The sequence below is a fragment of the Cheilinus undulatus genome, linkage group 14 (assembly GCF_018320785.1).
Source record: "Cheilinus undulatus linkage group 14, ASM1832078v1, whole genome shotgun sequence".
NCBI classification, from domain to species: Eukaryota; Metazoa; Chordata; class Actinopteri; order Labriformes; family Labridae; genus Cheilinus; species Cheilinus undulatus.
In genome coordinates, this window is record NC_054878.1 from 15,366,038 (window position 1) to 15,378,368 (window position 12,331).

The window sequence follows — 12,331 nt, forward strand, 5'->3', positions numbered from 1 at the left end:
AGGCTCCATTTCTGTCAACCGGAATGCTAGCTAGCAGGCGGACAGGAAGTTGCGCTTAGTGGGCAGGCGGTTAGGTTGATCCAAAGTTTGGTTGAGACCGCGTCGGGGGCTGTCCCAGCCCCAGTTCCTGGTCCCTCGTCGGAGGCCGTCCCAGCCCCAGTTCCTGGTCCCTCATCGGAGGCTGTCCTGGCCCCAGTTCCTGGTCCCTCGTCGAAAGCCGTCCTGGCCCCAGTTCCTCGTCCCTCGTTGGAGGCCATCCTGGCCCCAGTTCCTCGTCCCTCGTTGGAGGCTGTCCTGGCCCCAGTTCTTGTTCCCTCGTCGGAGGCCTTCCAGACCCCAGTTCCTGGTCCCTGGTCGGAGGCCGTCCTGGCCCCAGTTCCTGGTCCCTGGTTGGAGGCCGTCCTGACCCAAGTTCCTCGTCCCTCGGTGGAGGCTGTCCTGGCCCCAGTTCCTGTTCCCTCGTCGGAGGCCTTCCAGACCCTAGTTCCTGGCCCCTCGTCGGAGGCCGTCCTGGCCCCAGTTCCTGGTCCCTCGTCGGAGGCCGCCCTGGCCCCAGTTCCTCGTCCCTCGTTGGAGGCTGTCCTGGCCCCAGTACCTGGTCCCTCGTCGGAGGCAATCCTGGCCCCAGTTCCTCGTCCCTCGTCGGAGGCTGTCCTGGCCCCAGTTCCTGGTCCCTCATCGGGAGCCGTCCTGGCCCCAGTCCTGGTCCCTCATTGGAGGCTGTCCCGGCCCCAGTTCCTGGTCCCTCATTGGAGGCTCATGTTTTTTGAGACCTCAGTTACCCGCAGAATTATTTTTGTGGATTGAAGTAAGTTTTGCTTAAGTTTTTTTCCTTGTTTTTTTTGTGTTGATTAAATTTGGTTTGAATTTGTTGCACCTGGGTCCTCCTTTTGAGTTTTTTTTTGCCACAACCTGACAAACCCAACTTAAATCTACAAGTAAAACTTTAACTCCTTTACAGCTGCTCAGTCAGCTGTAAATGAGTCAAACTCATACTTTGCAAATATCAGTGTAGGTTATCAAGAGGCAGGAGGGTGAAGATGTTTGTTTTTCTGCGGGTCAGTTGCTTCATCAGAAGCGTCCTTTGCTATAGAGAAAAGGTGAAATATGGATGTTAGATTCACAGGTTCATGAACTCCCATGTCAATGTAAAAATAATAGAAGGAAAGTGACACCGCATTTCAATTTCCAATGAATAAATGCAGTACACACAGATATTAAAAGCAAAAATGTGTAGAAAACTCATTTGACTGTTTGTACTATTTATCAAGGATTTCTGAATTGCAAAGTTTTTAAATATATATTTACATACAGTTAAAAAAAACTTTTGTCTTATTTAATTTTTAGATTTAATGCCTGAAAGCAGTAAAAGTAGTGATAGACTCAGGGTGTTTGAGGGTCAGCTAAAATTCTTCAAAATCTGTCAGAAAGGGACGATGCAATTGCAGAATACAGACATGACATCCGTAAATCAGTCATGCTCAGCCTCACGTCTCAGCTTTTTTAACATTTAAAGCAACTTATTCCCTCCAATAAATCTATTATGTAAAGAGCTTTACACAGACCCAATACACAGCCAGATAATCAGCCAAGTCAAGCACAGACTCAACAACTGCACGCTTTTATCCACTGGTAACATGTCTAATTCCTTCGAGGAGAAACTGACGCACACACAGACACGCACGTCTCAGTGAGTCTGTCGGCCATGACACCTCTCCTCCACCGCGCTGGTCAGATCACTCACAGCAACATAACAGTACACATCCACCGGGCCTCCTCTGATCTCACCCGGGAAGGAGACAACACTTTCATATCAACACCCTGTCATCTCTCAATGTGCCATCTCCCCCTTTGAAGGTACAGTAGCATTGTTGCCGTTTCTCACATGTGAAACTCCTGCTTTTATCAGTCTGTTTTTTTTGGGACGGGGAGGAGATGAAGGAGGCAGTTTCTTTTTAACTCGGACCCACCAAAGTGGAAAGAAACGGCGTGTTGACAGGCGTGTGAAAGGAGCACCACTGGGTCAACTGGGGAACTTCAGACACCATTTTAGAAGCCTCTCAGAAGAGGACTTGTAATATGTAGTAGGATGTCTGTACATGCTATTAGAGTGCGTTATTGTTCGTTCAGATTTAGCTCCATGCTGTAAAACTTGTGTCTTAGGACGGCAGCCAGAGAGATTCACTCCTTGTCCTGAATTACCAGCCAGCTGTAAACTACAAATCCCATCCCACAGCAGGAGGATCACTCCTCCCATTAGCCTTGGCATTGTGCCGAGTACAAATGCGAGATCCGCGGTCGTAGGGAGGCCCAGTTGGGATGAGACCCTCTGTCACTCACGGCGACACATGTCATAAACTCATTGTCTCGCCATCAATCCGGGGACCTAACCACCTCGGCAGCAGATGGAGGCCCAGCAGGAAGACAGGGGGCCGTGCCCTGAGCTTGTGCCCCACACAGAGTGCACGCGGCAGGAGAAGGAAGGGGCCACAACTACAGGGGAGCCCCTTACCCTGGACTGGACCTCCTGTGGATACACCTCTGGATAAAGTCCTAATGCTGCCCATGATTAATTAGACGCAAATGTAAGTATGCAACTGCTGAAAGAAGCCCTGCCTTCTATCTGAATTTCCTGTTGACCTGTTGGGTAACTATTCAAAAGTTGGCCCTCCTCTTTTCCATCAACTTTGCAACACAAAACAACTATCAGTCAATATATAAAGGTTTGAAACCACACTGAGCATAAACATCCCTCCCAAATTTAGCTATAAACACATGGTTTGTGAGGGATAAAGATGTCTTGCCTCTGCTGAATGAGGATATGTAATGATATTCATAAAGAGACCACCTACCGGGGGCACAGGCAAAAAAACTGTTCCTAAGCAACAACATACACGCTCTTACAAGACTCATCTTGGGAAATTTTGACCGGATTGGGATGCAAACAACAGAAAAACCTTTAACTAGGCCATGTTATGAGTCTGCTCCCTATGGCTGAATATCTGGGTGTCTCGTCTGGCACAAATCCCTCAACTAATGATACACATTCTGCATTTCAACGAGGAAACAATGAAAAGAAAAGACGGCGGCATGCTGCTGAAACAAATCTTTTCAGCACTCCTTCTGTTTAAAATGTTTCAAATCATTACAAATCAAAGAATCTATTTACCACAATCCATCAGGAGTGAAGATCCACACAAATTAACAGCTTTTAACAAGATGGTTTTAAAAGTTGCTGCACAATAAGGGCCTTAATCAAAGGTCAAGCTGTGGTCAACTAAACTGTTCTCCCTCTAGCACTCAGAAATTACTCCCAATCATCACTTGATGAAAACTCTGATGGCTCAGGTGCATTAAAGAAGTCTGATGCCCATTTCATGTAATTAATTGTTGAGTCCCAGCCAAGAAACTGCATCATGGGATTACTGAATGAGAGGAATGAAGAAAAAAGCCCCAAAAAGAGAGTGGAAATTCACTCAAAATCATGTGAAAATGTAAATCTCCTGCTGTGGATGTTATTTACATATGTTGAGGATGACTGTGTGAAGTAAAGCCAGCTTTACTTCACTTTAATGCATCAGTTTTATCGAGCCGTCTGCGGTACAGTTAATGTTCTTTATGGTGTTACACTGTGATTTTTTTTGCGGTACTCAAATCTTAAGCACACTTGCTATTATCCTCTTCATCCAAAATTGGCCTAAAAACAATTATGGTTTGATAATGACTGATGTTTGTTTCTCCCTGTCCTTAATTACGATTAATCAAAGTGCACAGATGACTTAAAAAGCATCACTCTGACGAGATCACACAGGTCAAATGAAAAAAAAAAGTGTCTTCTGGGTACAGCACTTCCAGAAAAATGATCAAACAACACGTGGAAATGAAAAAAGGACCTTTTTTGAGACAATATCCTCAGAGATGCATCACTAAATCATAAATCAGTAAATGCTACTATCATTTCGAGTGCAAATCAGTGCATTTAGGTGCAGAAACACTTTTTTCCCAATGAAATACATTGAAAACAAGGAGTACAGATGCTCCCTTAACTCTAATCTGCATCAGGTTCGCTGTCACCAGATGAGCAGTGTCTGAGTGTTTGTCCCCTCGCTACAGTTCAAGTTAAAGGCCAGCAGCAAGGCTTCACTGCCCTCTAGTGGCTGAAAAATATAACACCCATGCAGCTCTATTGTCACTGAATCTCACCACGAAAACTGTGCATGAGGATGTCTGCTGTATGGAGCAAGCTAGAAAAGAAAGGAATAGTGTGTAAGGAGAAACTAGTTTGGTAGTTCTGTGCTTACCTTGCAAACCTGAACGTGATGTTGCGCTGGACAGGTAAGCCAGGTGCTGAGAGGCTGGAGGGCTGGTCACAGAGCCTGTCACCAGGGACGGTCTGAGACATTACAAGGCACTCTGTAAAAAACATTTCTTGTGTAAGCAGTGGATCTTATGGCTCACATCAAATAAAAAAATAACTGAGTAGGCTTTATGCGATTATAAGACAAAGAGTGTGTGACTTACAGGGTCAGGTTTGGGCTTTTTGCTTTGGGGTCCAGGCTCAGAGCTGCAAGGTCTCTTTGTGCTCTGAGAGGGACCAGAGTTTACAGCCTTTTGGGTTGTGGTGGCCAGAGAAGACACAGGACAGGTGCGCTTTTCTTCAGTCTTGGGTTTCTTGGCTGAAGATTCAGCTTGTACCGGAAGAGGCCGCTTTGTGCCCTGTGGCACCACCGAGGCTGAGGCAGACGGGCAGCTTGTTGTCGAAAATGAGCTCTGCAGAAAACAGGGAAAATGTTTTGTTTTTTTTAATCTCAATTTTACCAAGAGTTTAGTTGGTTAAACTAGACTGACAATGATGAACAAATTTCAGTCCTTAAAACACACTTTTGTGTGTAAGGTATGATGAATAAAGGAAAAGATGCATGCTTTACAAAGGTCTGTTGGTCCAGCCTAAAACTCCACTAACCTAATTGTTTGTACAACCAATATTTCAAGCTGATTTAGCAGATTATTAAAGTCAAAATATCAGTTTAAATATAGGCAGAAATGTTCATACCGGCTGATACTGGCATAATGCTGATAATCCGTATTAAAATCCATACAAACACAGAGGTGTAAACATGTCTCTTTTGTTTAAAGGTTTTGGTTGTATGCAGGCCTATTTCTTGTTCGTGTTACTGGAACTTTCTGGAGGCTATTGAAGTTGCTTAGCATCCCATTTGGATTTCAAAAAGTGACTGCATCCAACTAGGAAACAGCCCAATAAAACTGGAAATTTTAAGTTTTCAAACCTTCCTAAGCATGCTTAGTTTTCACACTTATTAAGGAGAATCTCAGCTAAAAGCAGCTATAACATCAGCTGTTTACATCTCATTTTAGTGCCAGCATGTAAACAAGCAGATTAGCATAAATCACCAAATATAAACAAACAGTTTCATAATAACATACACTAATCAGAAGTATGGACTGACATACCTGGTCAGCTCCCCTCTTCTGAGCGAGGGGTTTAGTCCAGCTTTTTCCTGGCATGGCTGGTGTGACAGAGCTGCATGAAGCTGCTGATGAAACCTGTGGTGTTCCAGTGGGTCCCCCTGGCCTAAAAACCCTGTTTACTGAATGAGGGGGCCTCCTTGTGTGCTGCTGCCTCACGAAGTATTTCGATGACAGAGTCACCCCATTCTCTGTCATGTTGGTGGTTTGGGTCAGATTGTAAACTGCAGCAGCAAAAGTTATAAGGTTAATACCAACATCACACAACATAAGTGGCTATTACTGCATTTTAAAGGATTGTTCTAGAAACATACCATGACACCTCAGCGGTTTCAGCTCTCGGTACAGGTTGACCTCCCTGGACTGGTAAAAGGCCATGTTGAGGGCGAGTCCAATGAGCCAATATGTGGTGGTTCTGAAACAGAATGAAATGACACGTCAAACATAACTGAATCGATGCCTTCTGACTGCCATGAAATCCTTTGGCTGCAAACGTAGATTTCATTTGTAGAATATGAAGAAAACCAGTGACAGAGTAAATAATGAACATGTTTGGCTCAAAGGCAAACTCTAAAGAAAGCCTCCTGCCATCATTATAATCTAACGTTTCCTTACTTTCCATCGCTGCTTTCAGGACCAGCATAGGACTGCGTGTTGACGTGGGCCCAATAAATGTATGGGATCCTCTCCAAGGTCCGCACCAGGTGTCGGATCTTAGACTCCACGAGTCCAACCCTAAAGAAGGGAACGAAACATAACGTTCAGAAAGACAAAAGCAGCGCAGTAGCTGGGAATAAAATATTAAACGTGTTTTCTCCCTCAAAGAGAACCACAGGCATGAATAAAAGGTGCTCTCGCCCAAAGATGTGAGATCGTCTACAAAAATGTCTACATTTGTTCCAGTTTGGCTTAAACTTGGCTTCTCATTTCTCGGCTCTGTGTACTCACCATTTAGGGTGCTGCTCCTTTGTTGCTGATGTTAACTCCACCTTAACAAAATGTCTGAAAAGTCAAGAGACAGAACATGAAACAGACTGCACAAGGCTGGAGTCTTACTTCACTATATATAAATCATACTTGTATTTGTCTAAGTGTTAAATGAATTTATGATCCATGTTTAAATCAGGACAAGCTTGGACACTTTCACTTCTTCTAGCCTAACAAGAAAACCCTGTGCTGACTTTCTATGATTGTGGCTTTCTTTCTGTGTGTATGGGGTTAAAACTGTTATTGTAAAAAGCGCCATAAAAAGACTGTAAATGTCTGCTCACTATCTAAAACACTATTGTCTTGTGCTGTTAACCAAAATATTATTCCTACTATAAAAGCACATATTGTCTGTTCTGACACTATAATGGCTTGAAAATTACTAATATAAGAAAACGGCTCGTGAACAGTTTTAGTACAAATGTTCTCAAAGAGAGCTGAACAGACAGCATGTTTATTAAAACAGGACAAGATTACAGACACCTCAGATACAGCCATACTTCAGGTACAGAAGAGCACATTTCAGTCAGACATCATTCATTACAATCTTTTAGACACTTTAAATACTTGACCATCAATTACAGTGATCATTTGAAAATGCTTCAGTCCATATTTTCAATCAAAAACAGCCAACTGTGGTCTGAAAATCCACAAATCAATCACTGTTCAACTGTTACAGTTTGGCACAAACGTTTAGGTCCGATGTTCAATCATAAATCCACACATACATGAAGACACAATCTTATGACAGTGCCAGAATAAAAACTAGAACTAATGTAAGGCAGCCACAGTACATTACAAATAATCAATGATTAAAAATGCTATAGCTATATTTTAGGAATACTCAAAGTTGATTAGAATAACAAAAACATGCACATAACATGATGTAAATGTTTTTAAAGTATATTTCAAGAGCATCATATCAGAAAAAAACCCTGCCATAACAAACTAATCTGCTATGAACAACACAGTGTTTAAAACCACCATTCCACGTTTACAGAACTCACAGTAAAGATAAAATAAAGTGTATATATAGTTCACATTGTGAAAACACTCAATTATTCTGAGAGTGACATAAAACAATACATGGAAATCGGCAACAGCAAAATCAGCTTACATCAATCTTTGCATATTTACAGATCATAAAATTCTTAACAATTACAAATACTTGCTTAAATGTCTAAAAATAAGTGTCTTAAAAGTGGTTCTCAGCTGGTGGGTTTGGGCCCAAAAGTAGGTCATTGAGCTTTTTTCAGTGGGTCTGGAGACTCTAGTGAGTCTATGCAGAGGGCAATGGTTTTATAAAATATCTAGCTAAATATATCTTTTTAGAGGAAATATATATATAAACTGAGGCTAATTCAGGAGAAGGTGATAGGTCCCAAGGCTGGACCGGTTGAAAACCACTGTTTAAGAAAGTAACATGTATTTGAGAGTATTTATAATACATACTGGTATAGATTCACAAACTCTGATGTTTCGTAAAGTTTGGACCACTCCTCTTTGCCGACCTGAATCGCTTCAGTGATGGCGCACCCTGTGAATGTTCAAGGGAAAGTTTTAAATACTTGGTAAACAGGATTTAAAGAATTCAAGCAATTACAAGAGTGGCATAGTTTGCTGGAAACTTGATCCCAAATAAAAGTAGATTTTTGGGAACTTGACTCTGTGACAGAGTTGGTATCAGAGAAAAATCCCTCCTTTGGCTATTTGAGAGAATATCAGATCTGTGACTACATACCTCTCTTTAGCTCTTCTGTTATGATTGCTAAAGTGGAGCAGGATACATTGAAAGTGGAATTCTGCTCCGGGTACGCCGGGGTGATGATCGGCATCAGGTGGGTGCGATCAGCTTTGTTATTCTAAAAATGGAGATTCATGACAATATTATATATCAACATTATATTATATTAATATATATTGTACCTATTTTCTTTGAGTACATTTGAAATAATATGTCTGACAGTGTAACATCAGCAGCTGAAAATGCAGACAAAAATCGGGCTGAGGACATACCTTGGGGTCCCAGGTAGGAAGGTTGAAACCCTGGTCCACAGTTCTTTTCAGCTTGACTGGGATTGGCCACTTCCTGAGAGAAAATGACAAATTTCTGTTCAGATTTTCTGATCTAGCAAATATTTACAAGGTTTTCAAATAAACTTTGTCTCTTGAAATGGACACCATGAAGGGGAAAACTTACCACATGCTGAAAACTTTGAAAAATTCATGCACCAGGGTGGATGCTGATGCATTGGGGTGTAACTGGCAAACTCTTGCCACCATTATGGCCCAGGAAACGCCGCCGAGGAAGCCAAGCTTGTTGGAATAAATGTTGCGACCTGAAGAGACACAAGGAAAGCAGGAAAAGGTTTGAGATCTACAGTTCATTATGTTTCCTCCATACAAAAGACCTGTTCTGATTTTGATTGTAATTGCTTCCTGTGACTTTTGCTGTTTTTACTTTGTAAGGATAGGTGTTCTGTTGGAGGTATACTGACACAAAACTGAACAAAACATATCAGTTATTAACAATAGTCCACAGGTCTGTTTGAAGAAGGCCTTTTCAAAATAAAGACACTTTAATACAGGGTACCTACCAATTCATCTGCTCTTACATTTTTAAAATTGACATTACATGGACAAATCTGCTGTGCTGATATGAAAACAACACATAAAATAAATCTCTGCATTGATTATTTCGGTAAAAGACACCGGCTGTCATTCAGATGTCAGAAAAACTACTGAAATATAAAAAAAGGAAACCCTCAAACAGGCAATTACATAGTAAAATTTAAAATGACTGTTTCCTCACTGCTACTTTCCTCCATCATTATGACTTTCATGGATCATAAACAGTAAAATGAGACTAAACTTATTTTGCTCCAATCACATTTGCACTGTTCAGTTAATTTCATTATACATGCACTGAAAATACTTGGTTGCTAGTTTTTAGTGCATCATATAATCCTTGTACTTTATAATTAAAATTTGGAGGCACATTATCTCAAGTTGTATAGTAGACTGGCATGATACCAGAAAATTGAACAACTTTCATCTAACAATATACCTATTTCAGTCGAACAGCAAAAAAGCTAATGTGCAAAAAATGATGAGGGAATTCAAATGTCTGTTGACCTTATTGTGTGTGTATGCAGGTGCTGTCAGTGGCTTGTAGTCCCTTTAACAATGAAGACCTAAATGTTTTTATGTCCATGAGTATTTATGAGTGATAGCTTCACATGAACAACTTGAAAATCAGCATCAACCTGTTCACACTAGAAAGCTAAACTAGATGTAACGGTGTAACTCACGTTTGGCCCACAGTTTGATTGCCCTCAGAGTCAGCCGATACGTAAAAACGTTGGGTACACTTCGGAGGATCTCCTCTGTGACCCGATATCCTAAAACACACAAAAATAAGACAGAGGTTAACACACAAAGCCACAGCAGACGGGGTTGACTAGATACACAAATGGTACTATATTGTATCTGGTAATATAGGTCTTCACTGGAGACTTACCGTTGAGACTCCTCACGCATTCTTTCTCGGCGCCCGCCAAAATGTTGTCATCGAGGAGGTCTATGTTTTCAGGGACACTCCTCTGTTGAACACAGGCGTAAATTAGGTCCATCTAGAATATAACAAGAGACACAAACCTTTACTACAATGCATGCAAACAAAACCTGAACTCAGATATACAGCTGAATGTAAGTTATTCCTTATTCTCCAGATAATTTACCTCAATTCCATCAAACGTGAGCTTCATCACCGGCACAAAGGCGCTTTCGATGGCCTAAAGAAACATTTGCGTTAGTAACTTGAACAAGGAGGGGAATACTCGCTGACTTGCATGATTGAATTGCTTTAAATCCTTACCAGAAGGTCTTTCACCTCTTTCTGGGCTTTCAGTTTTTCAGAGAACGAGGTGAAAAACTCCTTTCTTGCCACGAATTCTGGCCCAATGCAGAGGGCATCGATGTCAGCGCCTATTAAAGAAGCACAGACTCATATGAATGCAAAGTCGATGTAATACTCTTTTCATCCTAGCAGCCACTATTCTCTTTATTTTACTAAATTTATTTTGGGGTTGTTATGGTTTGATTTTGAGTCACAGTTAAATGTCGGCACTGATACAGATACCAGGGACAAATAATTTGTAAATATCTGCATGTTGAATATCAGCAAAAATCTACTACTATGCATCCCTAGACTTAAGAACCAGGCGGCCAGCACCCCATAGGATTCATAATACTCTATATGCTCTTAAAATCATAATCAGAAACTGCTGCATACCTTTGGAGTGAGCTCCAAGATGGTAAGATCCAAATGGGAAGATCTTACCTCCAACATGATCAGTTACAACCTGCGGCAGGTTCTAAAATCACAAAAAAATGTTTGAAAAAGTATGAAACAAAATATTTTCAGCAACATAGACAGAGAAACTTTTGAAAGCATGAAATAGGTTAAAAAGACTCAAGATATCTTACCATACTGATGCATGTTTCTGTGAGCCACTCTTTGAAGAGAGACTCCAGTTTCTTGATGACTTTCTCCCTAAAAATAAAACATAAAGAGCATTTTCAAACATTGTAATCTTTAATTGAAATTTGCAACTATTACAGCCACTTTTGGTGATTCACAAACATTTTTTTTTTATGTAAAGAAAAGTCATTTTCTGCTGTAGCCAGCTCAGTAAGTGCCACAAAAGCAGAGATACTTAGTCAGAGGAACAGAAATCAGTTCTACCTCTCTGTGATGTGTTTGTTTAGCAATATTAAAATGTCTCGGTAAAAGATTTATCATACCGGTGCTGGCGCTCCACGTTGCCTTCAAAAATCTCAAAGGACGTCAGCTCCTTGACCAACGCCTTGGTCTTAACCAGGTCTCTCTCCTTGGGAAAAGCCTCGCTGATGGGAGGCGTGATCCCATGATAGCTCCTGGTACCAGTGTTAGGCCCTCTGTGATAAGCCGGGCTCTGCTTATAGAAGGTTTTATTCCTACTGAAAAGTGACATTTTTGTGTTAGTGCACAAATTATGCAACAGTCATGAAACAGTGTGTAAAACTACAGCAAGACACAGAAAAAACAAAAATTTTAAATTTACTGTAAATTCATGGCTGGCTCATTTTTCAGATAACCTGCAGCTTAAATGTTTGAAAAAAATACATGAGTCAAATACTTACAAAGACATTGCTGCAATTACCCAGCTGAAGTTAAAATTGAGAAAATACAGTCTTGTCTTCCTAGCTGGACTCGAGCTGGTGGCTGTATGTCTCTGGCTTTAACTAATGACTAGTCTGGTCCTGGACCCTCGAATTTATAATCTATTAACAGACTGTGATGACATCATAATGCAGCTGTGATCTAAGGATCAAAGCGCGAGAACGTTCGATTCTAAACAAGAGATTCGATTAAAATATCGCGAGAGCGAATCGGCGGGATTTTACGATAGTTCAGTGCTGACTGTTATGTTGATGTTTTATTGAAAATATCATCATGTAAATGCCATTTATCTTGTGTCCTGTGAAACCAGGAGTTTTTTGACTAGGGTCGTTGATATTCCCGGTAGCATCTGCAAATGCCCTGTTACCTTTTTAGTTAGTTTGAGGTTTGTAGACGTGATTGTGTCGCCAAAGGAAGTTTCAGCCTACGCTAGCAACAACATTAAGACCAATCAGGTTATAAATGATGGAAATAAGGTAGTAAAAAGAAGGGAAGAAACAGTGCCCCACCTCATTTTTAATAGTTTAAGCTGATGATTAATATTCGGCATTCCCATAAAGCTTAATGGGAGTTAATGATGTTAATTAAAACGAGACCAAAAGATCTTGAACGCACACCTGTTGCAGGTGGGCT

General features: G+C 41.2%; 1 protein-coding gene across 1 annotated transcript; it reads right to left on the bottom strand.

Moving 5' to 3' along the window:
- Positions 1 to 1,687: 1,687 nt before the first annotated feature.
- Positions 1,688 to 11,489, bottom strand: LOC121521832 (poly(A) polymerase type 3-like). The gene is made up of 18 exons (XM_041806011.1): positions 11,281 to 11,489; positions 10,963 to 11,029; positions 10,769 to 10,850; positions 10,352 to 10,461; positions 10,215 to 10,268; positions 9,995 to 10,106; positions 9,786 to 9,875; positions 8,675 to 8,813; positions 8,491 to 8,563; positions 8,216 to 8,336; positions 7,927 to 8,011; positions 6,436 to 6,489; positions 6,103 to 6,222; positions 5,802 to 5,902; positions 5,473 to 5,711; positions 4,522 to 4,770; positions 4,302 to 4,393; positions 1,688 to 1,778 (listed from the first exon to the last, which is right to left on the bottom strand). The coding sequence occupies exons 1-18, from the start codon at positions 11,487 to 11,489 to the stop codon at positions 1,688 to 1,690; spliced, it is 2,088 nt and encodes a 695-aa protein (XP_041661945.1).
- Positions 11,490 to 12,331: the final 842 nt, after the last annotated feature.

Bases quoted from the DNA above. Each gene is read 5' to 3' on its own strand.
- LOC121521832 (XM_041806011.1), bottom strand. From the start codon at position 11,489: ATGTCACTTTTCAGTAGGAATAAAACCTTCTATAAGCAGAGCCCGGCT. The intron at 8,337-8,490 runs GTATGTCCTCAG...CTCCATTTTTAG, and splicing joins TTCCTACCTGGGACCCCAAG to AATAACAAAGCTGATCGCAC. The intron at 6,223-6,435 runs GTGAGTACACAG...TCCCTTCTTTAG, and splicing joins AAGGAGCAGCACCCTAAATG to GGTTGGACTCGTGGAGTCTA.